The 20084-nt window shown below is 35.6% G+C and overlaps 1 protein-coding gene across 1 annotated transcript in view; it reads left to right on the top strand.

The window, feature by feature from the left end:
- MORC1 (MORC family CW-type zinc finger 1) overlaps positions 1–20084 on the top strand; it is a 193247-nt gene that overhangs the window by 77091 nt on the left and 96072 nt on the right. Inside the window, exons 11-13 of the mRNA XM_019651169.1 lie at positions 2071–2135; positions 4304–4447; positions 6746–6900. Of these exons, the coding sequence (XP_019506714.1) occupies positions 2071–2135; positions 4304–4447; positions 6746–6900 (364 nt within the window). The remainder of the gene's footprint in view (positions 1–2070; positions 2136–4303; positions 4448–6745; positions 6901–20084) is intronic.

The raw sequence follows: 20084 nt of genomic DNA, 5'->3' as shown, positions 1-20084 counted from the left end.
TTGCTTTTTCCTGTACACAGTCATCTCTTATCATTTACTTCCTAAACTTTAAACTCAGTCAAGCTTAGAAAATTAAGTTGATTTTAACACAGGTAAACAGAATAATGAGCGCAGAGAAAGAAGCGGAAACTCAGCAAATGAGGGAAGGCTAAGACAGGAGCCAAGATGCACAAAACGCGGGGTGAATTTGGAACAGTGGGGAAGAGAATCACAACTCATTTCTTTAAAATGAAAAGAAAAGGAATATGAGGAAAGGAGAAAGTAATGAAAAACTAGCAGAAAAAACCTAGTTTATCAAGTCTCCTTGAAAATATCTTTTCAAGTTATAGCTCCCTATGGATCTAAATAAATGGGGAGAGCAAGGAGAAGACTAATAAGCAATTTTTTTTCTAGTTCTGGGAATTATGTGCTATAATTATGAATATTAATAACAATGCTTCTAGCTTACAAAGCTCTTTTCTTATGAGGTGCTCCACATAGTTCATAAACATTCTCTGTAATTCTTGCAATATGCTCATGAGTAAGATAAGTTATAAAGAACTATTATTATTAATTGTAATGCATGGTGACTAAGAGAAAAAGAATATTGCTGTAAGGTAGGTATTGTAAGTTTGCTAACTTTTACCAAAAATATAGTACAAAGCTTTCTACTCCGATGAATCATTACACAACATATTTGCTTGTGTATAAAATGATAGGTAGGTATTTGGAGAAAAAAATGCTTTACTTCACCTTTTCTTCATCCTCTTCCACAGACTCAGTATATGAATCCTTACTGTAATTTGCCCTTAAACTTTCAAGAATCAGGGCTATGTCTGATAAAGAACTCTCATATCTAAATGGTCATGAATAGGGGATGAAATCAGAGTAGCACATGGTAATGCCCCAAAGCTATCCATGGCTTTCCCCAAATTCTCTTACTTTTTTCTTTTCACTTGTTCTTTTTTTTTTTTTTTTAATTTTGTTTCTAAGTAATCAGTTTCCTTGGCTTTATGTATTTGAGAGATAAGAGAAACAGACGTTTTCTAAATGGGTCAGGACTTTGCTTTCTTCTTGCCTTACCTCAACCTTTTACCTCTCACTGCGTCTTTGCTCTATGTTCTGAGTACAGTGACAGGAAGGGCAGGGAAGTCTTTGACCAGGTGCCTCTGTGTCTCTGATGCACACTGGTTTCTTTAATGCAAAGCAGAATGACCTAGGCTTTTGACCCATTCAATTCCTCTGGGCAGTTGAGTGGTTGAATTTGAAAGTGAAATATTTACCAACGATTTACGATTTTCTTTTACTTTGAAGTCAGTGAAAATAATGTTCAGTCAGTGGTATACCCATAAAATGAGATGCCCATTTTCCACATTTGGTAGATGGACACATTAAAAGTCTGTCCTTACTTGTGAAATAATAATGCATTATCTTTATTTTTTCTGGCCTAGCTAGTTGGAGCATACTACAGATAGGGTAGTGAATGAGCCAATATGCCAAATTTGAAGAGAAGACAGACGGGGGACTGGTGTTGAGTCACTCTGAAAGGGAGGAAGCCTATGGATGGGATAGTCTCTAAAGGGAAAGTTTGGAGAGTATTACTTAGGGGTACCTGCAACTTGATCTAAAGGAAACATTTTCTTTTGGCTACTGACCAAATTTTATAATTATAATTTTTTTTTTTACTGAAAGAAGCCCATGTGATTGATCATGTGAGTAAGCATTTTCCATTCTTACAGACAAAAGCTAGAGTCTAGGTACATTGAATGATTTTCCCAAGCTTTCATGTAGTTTTTGTGAAAACTATTGTGACATTACAGGGAGCAATGACTTTTTGAAAGGCAGAGAGGACATTGGAATTTGTGTAAGAAGAGAACTGTGGGCTAAGATTTAGTTTCTCTTCTTAGCTATTGGAACTTAGTCATTTATCAAGTATTTATTGAGTTTCTACTGTGGTTGAATTGCATTTGGCAATGTGACCTATCACTATTACCGTTGTGAAACTTTTGTATAATAGGATAATAAATATCAGTTCAGCTTTCATTAATTTAATGGCATAATGTTCTCTCTTAATCAAATGTACTTCTCCAGGATGTATTGCAGAAAGCTTTGGAAGATGTGGAGGCAAAGCATAAGATTCTTAAAGAGAAACAGAGGTAAGACATAAGATTTTCCGTTTTACAGAATCCTCTGCACTATATTAAAACAAATTCTGATTTCTGAGTAGGCAGATTTGATGGTTATTGTGACAGTTTCTCTATCTCAGCCTCTGATATCTTTTATATGATATTAAGCATCATGTGATCAAAATTCCCCAACCAACATAGTCAATGTAAAATATTTATATTATATATATATATATATATATAATGTTTATAAAATAACACGTTTACATAATGTTAAAACTTTTGAATGCAGAGTGAAAAATTAGTTCGGTGTCTGATTGGATGAAGAAGTGAACTGCTCAGGAGGTCAGCTGACAAGTTCACTTTCCCGGTGTCCCTGTGTCCTTAGCCTTTTAAACTCTGGAGAGTTGGTCCCAGTTCCTTCCCTCTTCTAGTACTGATTAAAACTTAAGATAGAAAATATGGCAGGTAAATTTGTTGCTTATCTGTAGTTAAAATAAAAATAGCAAGCCTATATTACAACACCATTCATTACATTTGTAAGTTCGACTTGCTGTCCAGCTCAGGTGTTAAACAAGTTAAACTGAAAAGAATTGCTTTTCAAGTCAGATCAAACTGCAATAAGTTTGAGAAACAATTTTTTTTAGGGAAGCATTACTAGAATAATTTTTGTGAACCATGAAGTGCTATATAACCATCACTTCCCCCAAAACTTAAATTTGAAATGTTAATTATGCATTTATCAGAATAAATACTGAATAAATGTCATAGAATATTTCGTTGAAAAGCAAAGGCCTCTTTAAAGTCTTCAGAAAGAGAAAGCTGGTTGATAACTTGTTTGAAGTCACATTGGTATGCATGAAATGTAACCATTCTCTAGTTTGTTAATAATGCCAGTTGGTATGAACTTATTTTTATAGCAAAATGCTTTTTTAAAAAAATAAAAATGAGAACAATCAGTATGCCACTTAATATCAGAGAGTGATTATGTCATATCTTATAACAGCCTCTTTTGAGTTTCTTTACATAGTATTCTTTTTTTTGTTAGAAGAGCGGGCATCTAGTTATTGAGTAGACGTTTTTGAGAAAAAGTTTGGTTCACATATATTTAACTCTACATGTACATGCATTAAAAATACATATCAAAAACTTCCACAGAAAGTCTGATGCTCTCTATCTCATATCCACATAGAAGGACTGAAAGAACTTTATCATTGTCCTTTAATGACATTCAATCAGTCCAGTAAGTATCTTATGCCAATTGTAAATGTCCATGGTCACGATTTGAAAAGAAAAGCTGTTTTTGTGGAATAAAAGGAGCAACAAGATGGGTGGAGGGGAAGAGTTATATTTGGCACTATTCTTGGTTGGAAAAAGAAAAAAAACATTTGCTAAGCACCTAATCTGTTCCAGGTTTATATTTAACCTTATCTCTTTTAGTCCTCACAGCATCCAAAATGGCTAGGTAGGTATTATTCCCATTTTTCAGATGAGACAGAAAGTTGAAGCGACTCATTCGTAGTCACAGTTATTACAAACACGAGCTTGTATTTGAAGCCAGATCCGTCTTCTGAGTCTTACATCCAGGTACTTTCCATGGCTCCCAGCAGCTCCGGCTACGATCATATTCTGCTGTGTCTCAATTTCTATGTTACACCTTTAATAGAAAAGTCACACAAAACATAATATAGCAGGATAGAATCAGAAAAACAGGAGCTCATATCTGTTCCCCTTGTAAACTTGCTTTATTAACTTTGATTTGGAAAAAGAGAGAAAGCTAAAAAATGTCTTTTGGCACATTCTGACCTATGTATGATATTTCAAGGCTTGAGATCACGCTGAAAGTTAGAAATCCAGTATTAGAAATACCTGAATTTAAAAAAAAATACTGCAGTGTACATATTTTACCAGTTAACATTTCACAACTATTTTGTCATTGTCTAGTTCTTATAAATTTAAATTGGCAAAATTGTTTTTGAATGTGTGTGTTTGGCTGGTATAGTTATTGGCTATCATGTTTGGCAGAATACTTGGCTATTTAGGATACTGAGTGTACCACTAGGTTTTGCAAAATACCTGGACATCTTATATCTATACTTACTTTGAAATTTACCTTCTGAGTTTAATTATTAACAGTTTTGTAAACTGTATGTTTTTCTTTAATAAAAACTTTTTAACTTTTCTAAATATAATGCCAGAGAATTAAAAAAAGCAAGGACACTCTCCCTGTTCTTTGGAGTGAACATAGAAAACCGGAGCCACGCTGGGATGTTCATTTACAGTAATAACCGCTTGATCAAAATGCATGAGAAAGTGGGCCCACAGTTGAAACTGAAGTCCTTGTGAGTATATTTTTGTTTTCAGAGGCACAGGCAGGATGAGGGAGGTTGCAGTAAGATGCTGTCTGCAGAGTTAAATGAGTGATTAATTATAATGGGAGCAGGTGTCATGTCCTGTGTTCACCCTCCCCATCAATGCACAGACCTTAATCTGCTTACTTTATAATACTGGTAGAGTTGCATGCCTGCTTTAAGGAAAAAACTCACTTTCGGAAATTTTTTCAATGCATTTCCTAAGCAACTTGATGGTTTATCATTCCTTGCGCCATTTACTCATATGAAGTTTTCAGTATTTTACCAATTTAAAGACAATGCAAGCATATTCAAGAAATTTTAGAAAAGAAAGGAAAGAAAAATCCACAGTCTTCTGGAAAAGCAACCCCGTTGGCATTTTGTGCAGCCCCTTCATGTACGGGTTCTTGCCAGTTACCTGCATGAAGGTATATTATTAACACTCTGCAGCCTATTTGCATTCCAGAGTAATACATTCTGGTGTCTTCCCAATGGTCTGAAACTCCACAAGCTGCATTCATTAATTATGGAGAGTCCTAAAAAAGAGGCCATAGAGAAGCACAGAGTCAGACAAGACAACCGTGAGCAGTAGAATGGCTCAGGGAACATTTTTCATCTTGCTTCCTCACTTTCAAGGAATTAACAATTCATTCATGTGTCCATTCAACAAGCACTTATACTGCAGTATCATGCATGCTGCCAGGCCCTGTACTAAGCTCTACAGACAAGATCATGAACACCTATTACTATTTGCTAAGGAACTTCTAGTCCAGTGAAAGGAACACATGTATCAATACATAGTTTTTATATTGTGTGGAAACAGCAAGAGTGACCTTTTAAAACATAAATTAGTTCACTCTTTTGCTTAAAACCCCAATGCATGTAGAATAGGACTGGTTGGCATGGCCTTCCAGTGAGCTTCCTCTGCCTGGCTGTGTGACAACTCCCGCCCGTACCCACCCTCTCATTGCATTCCCCTCACACCTGCAGGCTTCAGGTTCCTCAGACACCCTAAGCTCAGTCCTGCCTTATGGCCTTGGCACTTACCATTTTCTCTGCCTTGAACCTTCTGTCTTCAAGATCTTACTGCTTTTCCTAGCATGTCACTCAGGCACCAGCTCTAAAGTCTCCTCCACAGGAAGGTTCTCCTGGATTGTCTAATAAAATTAGCCCCTGATGTCATTCCCTCACCCCACATCTATCACTTTTTACATATCACAGCACCTGCTTTGTTTTATTCATACCAGTTATCGCTATCTGAAATGACCTTTTACATTTATCCATTTACAAGCATCGTGCCTTGTTACCCTTCAATAGAAGAGAAACTTCATAAACAGTGACATTGTGTTTCTAGTTCCTAGTTCCTGGACTAGGGCCAGGTGCTCAGCTTAAATGAGATGAATGAATGAATATGTGCTAGTGGCAAGCATCAGGTATAAAAAGATCATTTAGGAGGGGCAGCAAATTGAAGCAGGGGCAGTCCAGTCAAGCTTTCTGGAAGAAATGATGCCCGAATTTAGATTCACAGAAGGAATAGTGAAGGGAGGGCAGGCTGGGAGGGGAAAGTGGTGAAAAACATGATAAGCAGGGGCCCCAAATTGGGAAGGCTTGATTTGTCTGCCATGCCAAGGGCACTGGGAGGTCATGAAGAGTTCAGAGTCCAGATGCTCTTTCCCAAAGGGTTATGTTACTAAGTAGAATATCCTAGCCACTCGTACATCAGGAGCTGCTACAAAAGTGGGAAACAATCGAGTTGATCCATCAGGCTAACAGGCTGATACCTGTTACTCTCTTAAATACTGCAGCCCTTCTATTCCCTTAGTAGAATTCACGGAGCACCCTGTTGACCTCTGCAATGATGAGGAGAAATCCAACTTGACAGATGAAATGAGGGTGTAGAAAGTGATGCTCTGGCCAGTATCATTAAGAGGATTATGTCTGTTTCTTGCAAGAAGGCATTGTCAGTGGTGTTTAATGCTAAGAGGCCCACTCTTAACACCCACCCTGACTCCTCATCTAAGGCTAGAGGTTTGGAAAACGGGCATGTTAGTACAGTAATGATGTATTAAAGCCATTTTGTATTATGAGACGAAACATACCTGAGATCACCATAGATTTATATAACAAAATACAATTGCAAGATAACTTGTTAAACTTTGGGATGGTGTAGACCAAGTGAATGAATTTATTTCTGAAAAACACTAATTTCAAAAGATCAGGGTATATTTGCTTTTTTTCTTTTTCCTTAGCTAAATTTTACAGAACTTATCTATGTGTTTGTTCCCCCAGGCTTGGCGCAGGTGTGGTTGGAATTGTTAACATACCTTTGGAGATCATGGAACCATCTCATAATAAGCAGGAATTTCTCAATGTCCAAGAGTATAATCATCTGCTAAAAGTCATGGGACAGTACCTGGTTCAGTACTGTAAGGACACCGGGATCAGTGAGTATTCAATGGACAGCATAGGAGGTGCTTCTGGGGCATTAGCTTGTGTGATTTCTTTAAGCTTGAATGATTGCTCTGCATCAGGTAATTAGTAACCCAAAGCCCTGAAAGAGAGCTCCTGCATTAAAAACAGGAGGGAAATGAGAAGGAAGCCAGTCTCAGAATCTTTCCCATAATATTATGAGAAGAGTAAATCAGCAGATTAAAAATTGTAAGAGGAGGGGTGTTGGAGAGCACTATGACATGGCAGCTGATCCTGAAGGGAGGAGCAGACATGGGCCCCCAAATAGGCTGAGAACCCCCAAAAGACACCTAAGACTCTACTGTGTAGGAGCTCACTGCCCCACCTAGACCCGAGTAGCTCCTATGACATTGTTCTGTCATGCCATAGAATAGTCATTGTTGGCCCTGGATAGTTGTAGATATGTTAAGCTTTGCTTTGTATATCTAACAAGTCTTGAATAGGTTAATTCCAGAAAGATTTTGGTTAAAAATCACGTAAATAAATGTTTGGAAATTTTAAAAGCCAAACTTTAGTTATCTAGAAAGTTTGACTTATTCAGATCACCTCATTCTCCAGAGGAACCTGAACAATGAGCTGGAATGCTGTGCATTAATTAAACTTCCTGTAAGCTATGCAGACATAGGGCTTCATTTGTGGAAAGAAATAGACTACTGTGTATTTTGTTCAGTGATTTGCGTGAAGCATGTATAATTCATGCATATCAAAAATTACATCTCTACCCTTGAGACAACTTAAAATCTTATTGCTCCTCTTGAGGTTGTAATTTTAGACTATTTTCTTTTCTTTTGTACCCACTCTGCTTAGTCCTAAAATTTTCTTATACCAGTGAAACAGGAAAGAGTGTAGGAACTCAGGGAGAAAAGAAAAGTTGGAATGCAGTTAAGGGCACAGATTTCTTGCTGGAGCTGGATATTCATGTCATCGTCTAAAATCTACTTAGAGTGTGGCCTATGGACCAGTGGCCCTAGCATCACCTAAGAGCTTGTTAAAAATGTGGCATCTTAGGCCCGACCCAACACCTACTGGATTGAAATCTGCACATTAACAAGATTTGTAGGTGATTTGTATGTTCATTAAAGTTTGGGAAGCACTGCTCTAGAAAATACATCCATGTAATTTTTGCTTAGCACAGGCATGCTTGTTTCACATGTATTTTCTTCTCAGAGACATGTTTGAAGTTACACTAAACCTGGGAGTGACCACATTATTTGGCAAGGTTTGCTGAAACCTGTAGAAAGCATAAGAATATACAGAGCGATATAAAAATCAAGCATCTGCTCCCTGGTCTTTAAAAGCCAGCATGACATGGTACAAAAAGAAAATGTTAAGCATTTGAAAATTGTGTAACTTCCCCCATCCCCCTCATGTTTTTTCTGTCATCCCTTCCTTGTTTTCCTTACCCTTAGACTAAGGAATTAAGTCTTCACTAAGAGGTAGGCATTAAATGTAAAGGTGACAGGAATGATCTCCATCCAGCTCATACTTACTCAGGACAGTCATACTCAGTCCTGTGTGGGGAGAACTCTCTAGAATCTCCTTTGCCTGGTGTGTGGGTGCCCTCTCAACAATTGTACTCTCAACTGGAGGGTATCACTTGCCAGCCTTCCCGCCTCTATGTGACTCCCTCCCTGTCTTATCTAATTTTTTTCTAATCCTTCTCAATGGATATAATAAGATTCAAAATAAATGTTATATATGTATTTTAATGATTACTGGTTAATAACATATTGTCTTTCTAACTCCATAATTGCCTATGAATTAATTTTGGGCTGGAGGACACTGTCGTAAAAGATGTATGTTCTCCTAGAAGGAAGTCAGAGTGGAGAAAAGATAGTGAGTGTGAGCATGTGTTCACACTTCTCACAACTTCATCCCAAAACTTCATTATCAAACGGAATCAAGTCATCAAGGTCAGAATCCGTAGTCTCAGGAACTGTGCTGAGAAGAGATTGACCTTCAAGGTCTTTACCTATGAATTCCTACAGAAATAACCAAAGTTATGTGATACTGGCTTAATACTCTGAAAACCAGTATTACAGGGCACACAATCTTAATGAAAAGTTGGTTGGGTAGGTTTTTTGCCTTATAAATAAAAGATGCAATCGTTGTATATGCTGTAAATCTGATCTCTTTCTTTGGAAAATTGGAACCTTGCAAAAATTGAATCGGCAGAAAGGGAAATGGAAAGATAATGACTTTGTATCATTTATCAAATCTGAATTTCCTTTTGGCACAGCTGATGCTAAGAATCTCAGAAATATTTTCCTCATTTGAGTCTGACCTTACCTCACTTTCTGTGTCTATGTTTTCTGAAGCTTTGTGCATCCTTACAGTAAAATGGAGATATTAATCATCAGCTTTTTGGAGTAGGGAGAGTAGGAGAAGGAAAGGATAGAAAATATCAAATGAGATTTGGGTTTGAGCAGAAGCAATCACATAGAAATTTATTACTAAATTTTTCCAAAATGGATCAGAATATGGTTGATGTGCTAAAATGAAACCTATGATGTAAAAAACATAACCATTTCCAGCAGAACTCAAATAATAGGGCCTCAGGTTGGCAAGGAGGCTAAATACATTTTATCCAGTCATCCTTCCCCCATGGTTTAATCCCCAACTCCCCCATCCCTGCCTAAGGCAAGTGGACTGCCATTTTAAGCCTGAGTAAGGGCCTCCTATGAAAGAAAAATTGCTATTTCTTAAGGCAGTCCATGAATCTCTGCACAACTGTATTAGAAAATACATTTTTATGGTAAAGTCAAATCTATTTCTCATGTGTTCTTCCATTCATTCACCTGTGCTAGACAGAGTGTTGCAGGATTAACAAATCAGATGTGGTCACCCTCTCTGGGAATTTACAATCCAGCAGGGTTAATATGATTTGACAATCAGAAATAGGACTGATGCCCAACAGAGAAGAATGAGTGCTGTGGAAGCCAGTGATCAGGAGCTCACAGTCCAGAGGCCAGAGAAAGCCTCCCTGAAAAAGTGATATTTCCTGAAGGATAGGGAGGAGTTAGCCAAGCCAACTTAATTCTTCCCCCTGAGGGCCATGAATGATTGGCCTAAAGCCTTTACAAATGACAACCCTTCAGATATTTGAAGACAAGCTTTCTGTCTCTGCCCAACCTTGTTTTATCCTAACATTTCCAAGTACTATTGCTATTCTTCATTTGATATGGCATTAAATGTAGTCACCATTTTAATATTAGAGGTTATAAAGTGTGTCTGTCACCTAGAAACAAAAATTCCAGATAAAACCCAAACAGCCTTGAATAAAATGGGATCATCATCTTCTTTTAAGCTGTGATTCTGTTGATGTAGCCTAATATATTAACTCTCAGCAAGCACATCATTGACCCTCAGTTTCTTTATTACCAATGAAAATTCTTAATATAAATTTTAATGTGTGTTCTTGTTAAGCCACACCTTTCTTATATTTTCCCAGTAAGTGTTTTTGGACCCTAGTGTAGAACCATGCATTTATTTTTATGAAATTTTATCACCTTAGTATGCCCATCTTTTCAAGGTTGTCAGGAACTTTTTGAGAATCTAATGATGACTTCTAACTAACGTGCTATTTTTCCAGAGATGTTAAGTTTGGCCACTATCTTCTCTATGATTTCATTGAAATCCTATTGCCCAGGACAGGGAAATCTAGCACTTGGCTCTCTCCAGATGATCTCCACTGAGGTAGCATTGGGACACTGGGTGAGGAAAATTAACCAACTACAAATTTTCTTAATTATGCTATCACCTAACTCATATCAATTTCTCAGTTTTTGTATAATTTTGAATCTGAGAGATAATATTTGTTAGATGAATAGTTTCTTTAAAAGCAGATAAAGCTTTATGTCTTTGCTTGGGCAGCTATAATAAAATACCATAGACCGGGTGGTTATGAACAACATAAATTTATTTTTCACAGTTCTGGAGGCTGGAAGCCTAAGATCAGGGTGCCAGCATGGTCGCATCCTGGTGAGAGCCCTCTTCCTGTTTACAGGTGGCTGACATCTTTTGTATCCTCTCTTGGTGGAGAGTGAGCTAGCTCTCTAGCCTCTTCTTATAAGGGCACTAATCCCATTTAGGAGGGCTGTACCCTCATGACTAATTACCTCCCAAATGTCCAACCTCCAAATACCATCACAATGAGAATTAGGTTTCAACATATGAATTTAGGGGGAGACACCAAAATTCAGTCCATAACACTTTAGTAGCTAGATATAGCTAGCTGCTTACAAGAAAATTTTGTTTACCTTATGATGCACTTGAGTATCTAAGATCTAAGAAACACACTACAAGAAAAATGCAATACAACCTTTCTGCTAGGGATATACATTGAGTGAGGAGGCCTATGTAAAATATTAAAAGGTAACACTATGAGACAAATTTATATGAAGACAACAGGCTGAGAAACAATTGATATCTCTTTAAATTATTATGATTTTATGTATTTATTCTAGTTTATTTTTAAAATATTGTATTTTCAATATTATATTATGTTTTATTTTTAATTTTTAAAATTATGGTGTTATGGGGTGAATTGTGCCTTTCCTGAATTTATATGTTTTAGTCCTAACCCCCAGTACCTCAGAATGTGACTATTTGGAGATAGGGCCTTTAAAGATGTGATTATGTTGAAATGAGGCCATTAGGTGGGCCATAATCAAATCTGACTGGTGTATTTATAAGAAGAGGAAATTTGCGTACATGAAGACATACCAGCGATGAGTTTGCACAGAGAAAAGAATGCTTTGAAGACCAAAAATGTGTCTACTGCAAGCCAACAAGAGCGCCCTCACAAGAAACCAAACCTACCAATGCCTTGATCATGGACTTCCAGCCTTCAGAACTGTGAAAAAATAAATTTCTGTTGTCTAAGACACCAAAAGTCTGTGGTATTTGTAATGCAGCCATAGCAAATTTATATATATATATATATATATATATATATATATATATATATATATATGAAATTACAAAGTTAGACAGAGTTAAAGAGAATATTATAATAAAACCCATGAAATTATCATCCAACCTCAACAGTTATCAACTCTTGGGCATCTGGTTTCATCCATATTCCCACCTATTTTCCCACAACTGGATTAGAAGGAAACTTCAAACACTGTGTAATAATTTCTATATGTATTTTAGCTTCATTTTTAAAAGAAAGAACTGTTTAAAAACATTACCACAGTATTAATACCACACCTAAAATTACTACTTTCTTAATATCATAAAGTATCTAGGTTTTTATTTATATCTAATTATTTCCTGCCATAATATAATTTATAGCCCATCTTCCTCATTCCCATATTTTTCTTTCTCTTGTTTTTTTCTTGCAATTTATTTGTAGGAAAAACTGGGGTGGTTGTCTTGTTTTCACACAAAGTTTTGCTTATTGGGGTGTAGTTTAATAGATTCTTCCATTTTGTTTCTTTTTCTGTAAATTGGTAGAATTCAGCAGCTTGACCAAATTCAGATGTGGGGTTATTTTTTATTTATTTATTTTTTTGTCAAGATGTTTTATATGTAGTACCGTTTTCTTCCATGGGGAGGCATATATTGTTTGATTGTCTCTGTTTTAGTTACATTAAGAGTTAATGATGAATGCTCCTATCCCTTAGGAGTTCCAAAAGCTTATATTCTGTTTCTATCATATTTTCATCATTTATTTGCTTGAATACTTCTGTAAAGAAAAACTTCCATTCACCTACCATTTGGTTATCCATGTTAGTTGGTATTTTTACTATTTAACAGAAACAACAGAACTCTATATTGCTAAACAAATTGCATTGGATAAAAACTTGATGTGAGAGGAATTAGAGATAAAAATAAAACATTAAAATGATATAGACATTTTTCCTAACTGATTTATATGGCATAGATTTGTACTCTGTTTAAAATTGTTACTTACGCCAGCTCTCAGCAAATAGCAGAATGGTTCAGGAGTTCATTGGCTTGATTTCTGTTGTAAAGAAGACACATTCTTAGATTTTATGCATTTACACTGCTTTCACCTGGTAATTGAAATTGTCACCATTGACAGCACTTATGCTTCCTTTTCTTTCTGACTGAACTTGTATTATTCTCATGACTTTTTTTACATCTACAGTGAAGTTTTTTGCTAAAATACCTCAGAGGATCTCACTCACTTATACTGCAAATAAAATACAAAGAATCCTAGCACCCGTCTTTTTCTGGAATTAGATATACTTTGCATCTTCCAGTTTGATTTGTCCCTGCCATACCAGAAGTAAGACCTCAAAATTCTATTAGTCTATGTATGTCTACCTTAGTAAAGAAGGTAAATTGTATTTAATGACTCGGAATTTAAAACAATACAATCAAAATTAAATATAAGTTGTATTAACAAAAAATGAATCTTTGACTTTTAAGAATATTAATTCAGTCAGTGGGCACTGTGTATATCTGAGTAAAGTAAGGAGAGTCCTAGTAGAAGGATAAACTGTGCTAACCCAGGTATTGGGGAGACATAGGTAGCTGACAAACTATTGCCCATGATAACACCAAACTCTTTATAAATATTATAAATATGCTTTAGATTAGATTATTATTTATAATTTTGACTTCCATGTTGTAGGGAATTAGAAAAACCAGAGTGTATCCCAAGGAAAAAGAAAACGATAATGACTAAATAAAAATACAACCTAAAAAGAGAAAGTAAAAATTATTGCTTTCTGAGGGAAGACTTAGAAGAAACCTAACTTGCCTCAATTGTGTTTCTGAAGGTTTGTCATCATGATGTTTCTAACCTTCTTCCTTCTAGTCTCCAATGCACAGAATACTGTGGTTCCATATTGGGAGCCAGGAAGCCCTAGGGGACCTCAGAGTGTGGCTAGGAGCCCTTGAATCCCTGTCTACCAGCTATTGTCTAAAATGGCAGTATGCCTCATACATATATACGCTACAGTTTTTCAAATATGTGTAGATGTAGTTGTGGGTAGTAAAATCATCCAAAAGTGTTCTTAAATGCATAGTTGATTTTTTTGTCATCATATATATTATTTTAGGCCAGGGGGTGGTGGTTCTGAAATTATTTTGCAGCTTAAGGAGGTCCTCATGGGAAACAGCTGATATGGAACAAGAGAAAACAGTGCTACATTGCCAGGTGAAGTAATGAATTGATGCCTAGAGCAAGTTGGACCCACTCTACAGATACCTGGAATTTTGCTGAGGAGCCTGCTGTGCTCATAGTAGCATGGAGAAGTGAAGACATTCTGACCCCAGCTGCCACCTACTTCTGCCATTGACTGTCCCCATAAAGTGAGATTGCCCTAACCCCACTCTGCCATACCCTGGAGCCAAGAGAAAGAGAGGGGCTGAAAGCAGCTTCACCACCACCGAAGACAGCGTGTCTTGCTTTCTTTCAATTCAAGTAGAGTACTTTGGGAAGCAATTATTTAGGGCCTCTCTCATCTCACATGCACAGACAGTTCTTCCTGATCATTTCCACCCATCATGGCAGTTCTTCCTGATAAATGGTGATTGGCCTCATGATCTTCTCAAGAGTGGCATCACTACCAATTGATTGGAGCTGGCATAGCACTTGAAACAATTCCTAACCCAGAAATTCTATTGAGAATATAGATGATAAATGATCACACCATGGATCAACTTAGGAAGGGTCTAATGTCTGGCTTATCTAAGAATGAGAGGGTAATGACAAACAGGACAATATTCAACAGAGGAGGAGGCATGATTTACATTCCTCTGAGAAAGAATATGCAATTTCTATCTCAGGAGAATTTAAAAAATAGAATATAATCATTTGTTTAGATGCAGAACTACCTGAAGGCAGGAGCCTGATTTTTTTTAACTGTAGTTCTATTTTTAAAAATTATTTACTTCTGTTACAGTTGATGTTCATTATTATTTTCTATTACTTTCAGGTGTACAACATAGTGATCATATAATTTATGCAGTGACCCCCCCCCCAGTTAGTCTAGTACCCACCTGGCAATATACATAGCAGCATTATTGACTATATTCTCTATGCTGTATTTTACATCCCTGTGACTATTTTGTAACTACCAATTTATATTTATTAATCTCTTCACATTTTTCACCCAGCCACTCAACCCCTCTCCCATCTGGCAACCATCAGGTTGTTGTTCTCTGTATTTATGAGTCTGTTTCTGTTTTGATTGTTTGGTTTTTTTTTGTTATTTAGATTCCATTTATAAGTGAGATCATATGGTATTTGCCTTTTTAAGTCTGACTTATTTCACTTAGCATAATACCCTCTAGATCAGTCCATGTTATCAAAAATGGTAAGATTTTATTCTTTTTTATGACCAAGTAATATTCCATTGTATATATGTACACTTCCTTTATCCGATAGTCTATTATTGATGGGCACCTGGGTTGTTTCCATATCTTGGCTATAGTAAATAGTGCTGCAATGAACACTGTATGGTCATTTAATCTATGACAAAGTAGACAAGAATATACAGTGGGATAAAGACAGTCTATTCAATAAATGGTGTTGGGAAAAATGGATATCCATATTAAAAGGAATGAAATTGGACCCTGTGTTATGCCACGCATAAAAATTAATTTGAAATGGATTAAAGACTTAAATGTAAGACCCTGGACCATAAAATCCCTAGAAGAAAACATAGGCAGTAAACTTTCTGACATCATTCTTAGTGACATTATTTTCTGATCTATCTCCTTGGACAAGGAAAACAAAAGAAAAAATAAACAAATGGGATCACATCAGACTAAAAAAGATTTTTGTATAGCAAAGGAAACCACTAACAAAAAGAAGAGACAGCCTACTAAATGGGAGAAAATATTTGCCAATGATACAGCTAATAAGGGGTTAATATCCAAAATTTATAAAGAATTCATACAACTTAACACCAAAAAAACCCCAAGCAATCCAATTAAAACCTGGGCAGAGGACCTGAACAGACATTTCTCCAAAGAGGATGTAGAGATGGCCAATAGATACATGAAAAGCTGCTCAATGTCACTAATCAGCAGAGAAATGCAAATTAAAACCAAAATGAGATATCACTTCACACCTGTCAGGATGCCTGTCATCAATAAATCAACAAATAACAAGTGTTGGCAAGAAAAGGAACTTGATTTAAACACCTTCTCTAACCATTTTCCTGGTGCTTTGACTTCATAAACTGTTTTAGGCATCCTCATTTTGATTGGACCTATCAGAGTTATGCTTTAGTAGTTTATTACTGAATTTTATTACTTTTCCCTTTGACTAATTGATTCCCTGGGTGTCATTGTGCATTCTATGAACAGATATCAAACTGATATCTAGGAGGATGTCACATTTCTCCTATTTTTCAGAGGCAAAATCTTTGTGAACTGCTCTTTTAGTTACTGGTTTTTTACAAATTTTTAGTAAGTTATCACAATATTTTACATTATTTTTTTTCTGGTTTTAAGAGGCTACTGCAAAATTAATCAGATGAATTTAAACATTAGAAATCTTCTGAATTAAATACTGTATACATAGCTAGTAGCAAATTAAATTTTCAGTTTTTCCCAGATACTTGTTCTAGAAATTAAGACTTTAATTTTGTGTACATTAATTCTTGATTATTACATTAATTTAACAAGCTAGTTGATTTTCAAACAAAAGTCTCAAGGTATGTATTCTTTTATAATTTTAAATATTACCTGTGTGCTTGCAGCATTTTCTGTTTACAAAAATAAACTGAATTTTTAAATCAGAATACCTTGAGGATGATAAAGTAATATAATTTGGAATTGATAAAATTTGGGTTATCTATATAGCTCTCTTCATAGTGGATGGAAATATTTAAAATATATTTAAAAAATCGAGTACTTTTTCAAGAAATTTCACTTTTTTGCTCTTAATTGCCTTCTGAATGAAAGGGAAATTTAAAAACCCTCATTAAGACACATTAACAGAAGCATCAATTGTTAAATCCATATATTAAAATTGCTCATAATTATAGGTATATAATTGACTCTGTTCGTCAAGGCCAACCTAATATAATGAATTATTATTATTGTTACTTTTACTATTTCTTGCCAGACTAGGATAGACAAGAATATTTTAGCTTTATTGGGGCATAATTGACAAAAATGTTGCATGTACTTAAAGTGTACAACGTGATGATTTGATATACACTGTGAAATGTCTACCACAATCAGGTTAATCAACATAGTTAACTTTTTTGCATGTGTGGGGGTGAGACTGTTTAGGATTTACTCTCAGCAAAAATGCAGTATTATTAACTAGCCATCATGCCGTATATTAAATCCCCAGAACTTATTCAACTTATAACTGAAAGTTTGTGCCTTCTGACAAACATCTCCCCGTTTCCTCATCCCCACATACGCTGGCACTCACAATCACCATTCTACTCTCTGTTTCTATGAGTTCAAATTTTTTTTTAGATTCCACATATAAATGATATACAGTATTTGTCATTGGCTTATGTCACTTAGCGTAATTCCCTCAGGCTCATCCATGCTGTCTCAATGACAGGATCTACAACTTTTTTGTCTGAATAATATTTCATTGTGTGTGTGTGTGTGTGTGTGTGTGTGTGTGTGTGTGTGTCTGTGTCTGTGGTTCTCTTTAACCACTCATCCATCAGTGGACATCAGGTTGTTTCCATATCTTATCTATTGTAAATACTGCTGCAGTGAACATGGTGGTGCAGATATCTCTTCAATATACGTACTAATTTTATTTCTTTTGATACATACCCAGAAGTAGGATTTCTAGATCATATAGTAGTTCTATTTTAAATTTTTGTTTGTTTGTTTGTTTGTTTTTTAAGCTGAGCCATCCTGCCACCTGTTGGCAGCTCAGCAGCAGCTCAGCTCTGGCCGGGAATCGAAACTGTTGCTCAGAGCTCATACTCTTGAGTGAGCTCTTAACCAACTGAGCCCCTCGGCCGGCCCCTATTTTTAATTTTTTGATGACCCTACATACTATTTTCCATTAATGGTTGTACCAATTTACATTCCCAACAGTGTATAAGGTTTCCCTTTATTATGCATCCTTGCCAACACTTTTCTCTTTGATAATGCAAGCCATCCTAACAGGTAGGAGGTGACATCTCATTGTTCTTTGATTTGCGTTTATTTCACTGATGATTAATGATGTTTAACACCTTTTCCTGTATCTGATGGCCATTGTTATGTATTATTGGAAAACTATCTTTCAGATTCTTTACCTGTTTATTATTAATCAGAGTTTCTTTTTCTTTTTTTTATGCTATTGAGTTGTATGAGCTCCTTATGAACTCCTTGTGTATTTTAATTATTAACCCCTTATCAGACATATGGTTTTCAAATACTTTCTCTTTTTCTGTGTGTTGCCTTTCCATTTTGTTGATTGTTTCTTTTGTTGTGCAGAAGCTTTTTAGTTTGATGTAGTCCCACTTATTTTGGTTTTGTTTTTCTTTTTGTTAATTGTGCTTTTTGGTGTCATATCCAAAAATTATTTCCAGACTAACATCAAGAGATGTTTTTCCTATGCTTTCTTCTATGATTTTCATGGTTTCAGGTCTCACATTTAAGTCTTTAATCCATTTAAATTATTTTTTTGAGTGGCATAATAATAGGGTCCAATTTCATTCTTTTGAATATACATATCCAATTTCCCCAACACCATTTATTGAAGAGATTACCTTTTCCCATTGTGTGTTCTTAGCATTCTTGTCAAAGATTAGTTTATCGTATATGTGTGGGTTTATTTCTGGGCTTTCTGTTCTGTTCCATTGGCTTATGTGTCTGTTTTTATGCAAATACCATACTGTTTTGATTACTGTAGTTTTGTAATACAGTTTGAAATCAGGAAGTGTGATATGTCCAGCTTTGTTCTCCTTCCTCAAGATAACTTTTGTTATTCAGTGTTTTTTGTGGTTGCATACAAATTTTAGGATTGCTTTTTGTACTTGTCTGAAAAATGGCATAGGAATTTTCATAGATATTGCATTGACTCTATAGATTACTTTGAGTCATATGGAAATTTAAAAAATATTAATTCTTCCAACCCAAGAACACAGTATATCTTTTCATTTATTTGTGTCTTCTTCAATTTCTTTCATCAGCATCTCATAGTTCTCAATATAGAGGTCTTTCACCTTCCTGAATAAATTTAATCCTAGGCAGTTAATTCTATTTGATGTGATTGTTTTCTTAATTTCTTTTTCAGATAATTTGTTATTAGTGTATAGAAATGCAACTGATTTTTGGATGTTGATTTTGTATCCTGCAACTTTACTGAATGCATCGATTAGTTCTAACTATTTTTTGGTGGTATCTTTAGGTTTTCCCTATATAATATGTCATCTGCAAGCAGAGAAAAGTTTACTTTTTCCTTCCCAAAGCCCTTTATTTCTTTTTCATACCTAGTTGCTCTGGTTAAGACTTTCAGTACTATGTTGATTAGAAGTGTTGAGAATGGGCATTCTTGTCTTATTCCTGATCTTGAAGAAAACCATGAGTATGATGTGAGCTGTGGGCTTGTAATATATAGCCTTTATTATGTTAAGGTACATTTCTTCTATATATAACTTGTTGAGAGTTATCATGAAAGGAGGTTCAATTTGGTCAAATTTTCTTTCTGCACCTGTTGAGATGATCATATGATTTTTATTCTTCACTTTATTAATATGGTGTATCACATTTATTGGTTTGTGTATGTTGAACCATCCTTGCATCCAAGGATAAATCCCATTTAATCATGGTGTATGATTCTTTTATTATGCTGTTGAATGTAGTTTCTTTGTATTTTGTTGACGGTTTTTGTATCTATATTCATCATATTAGCCTGTACATTTCTTTTCATGTAGTGTCCCTATCTGGTTTTGCCTTTAGTGTAATGCCAGCCTTGTAAAGTGAGTTTGGAAGTGTGCCCTCCTCTTCAATTTTTTGAAGAGTTTGAGACAGATGTCATTAATTCTGCTTAAAATGTTTCATATAATTCATCAATGAAGCCATCTGGTTCTGGGATTTTCTTTGTTGGCAGATTTTTTTTTTTTAAAGATTTTTATAGGGGAATTGGGGGATGGGAACAGTGCTGGGAAATTGGGGGAAGGGGAACAGACAAGTTGCTGTCGTTTTGTTCTTCAGTCTAGTTGTGGAGGACGTTGCTTCACTGGCCCAAGTTGGCACCATC

The sequence above is a fragment of the Hipposideros armiger genome, unplaced genomic scaffold (genome assembly GCF_001890085.2).
Source record: "Hipposideros armiger isolate ML-2016 unplaced genomic scaffold, ASM189008v1 scaffold_154, whole genome shotgun sequence".
Lineage (NCBI taxonomy): Eukaryota > Metazoa > Chordata > Mammalia > Chiroptera > Hipposideridae > Hipposideros > Hipposideros armiger.
Note: the sequence above shows the minus strand (reverse complement) of the source record. Positions and strands in the feature narration are given on the sequence as shown.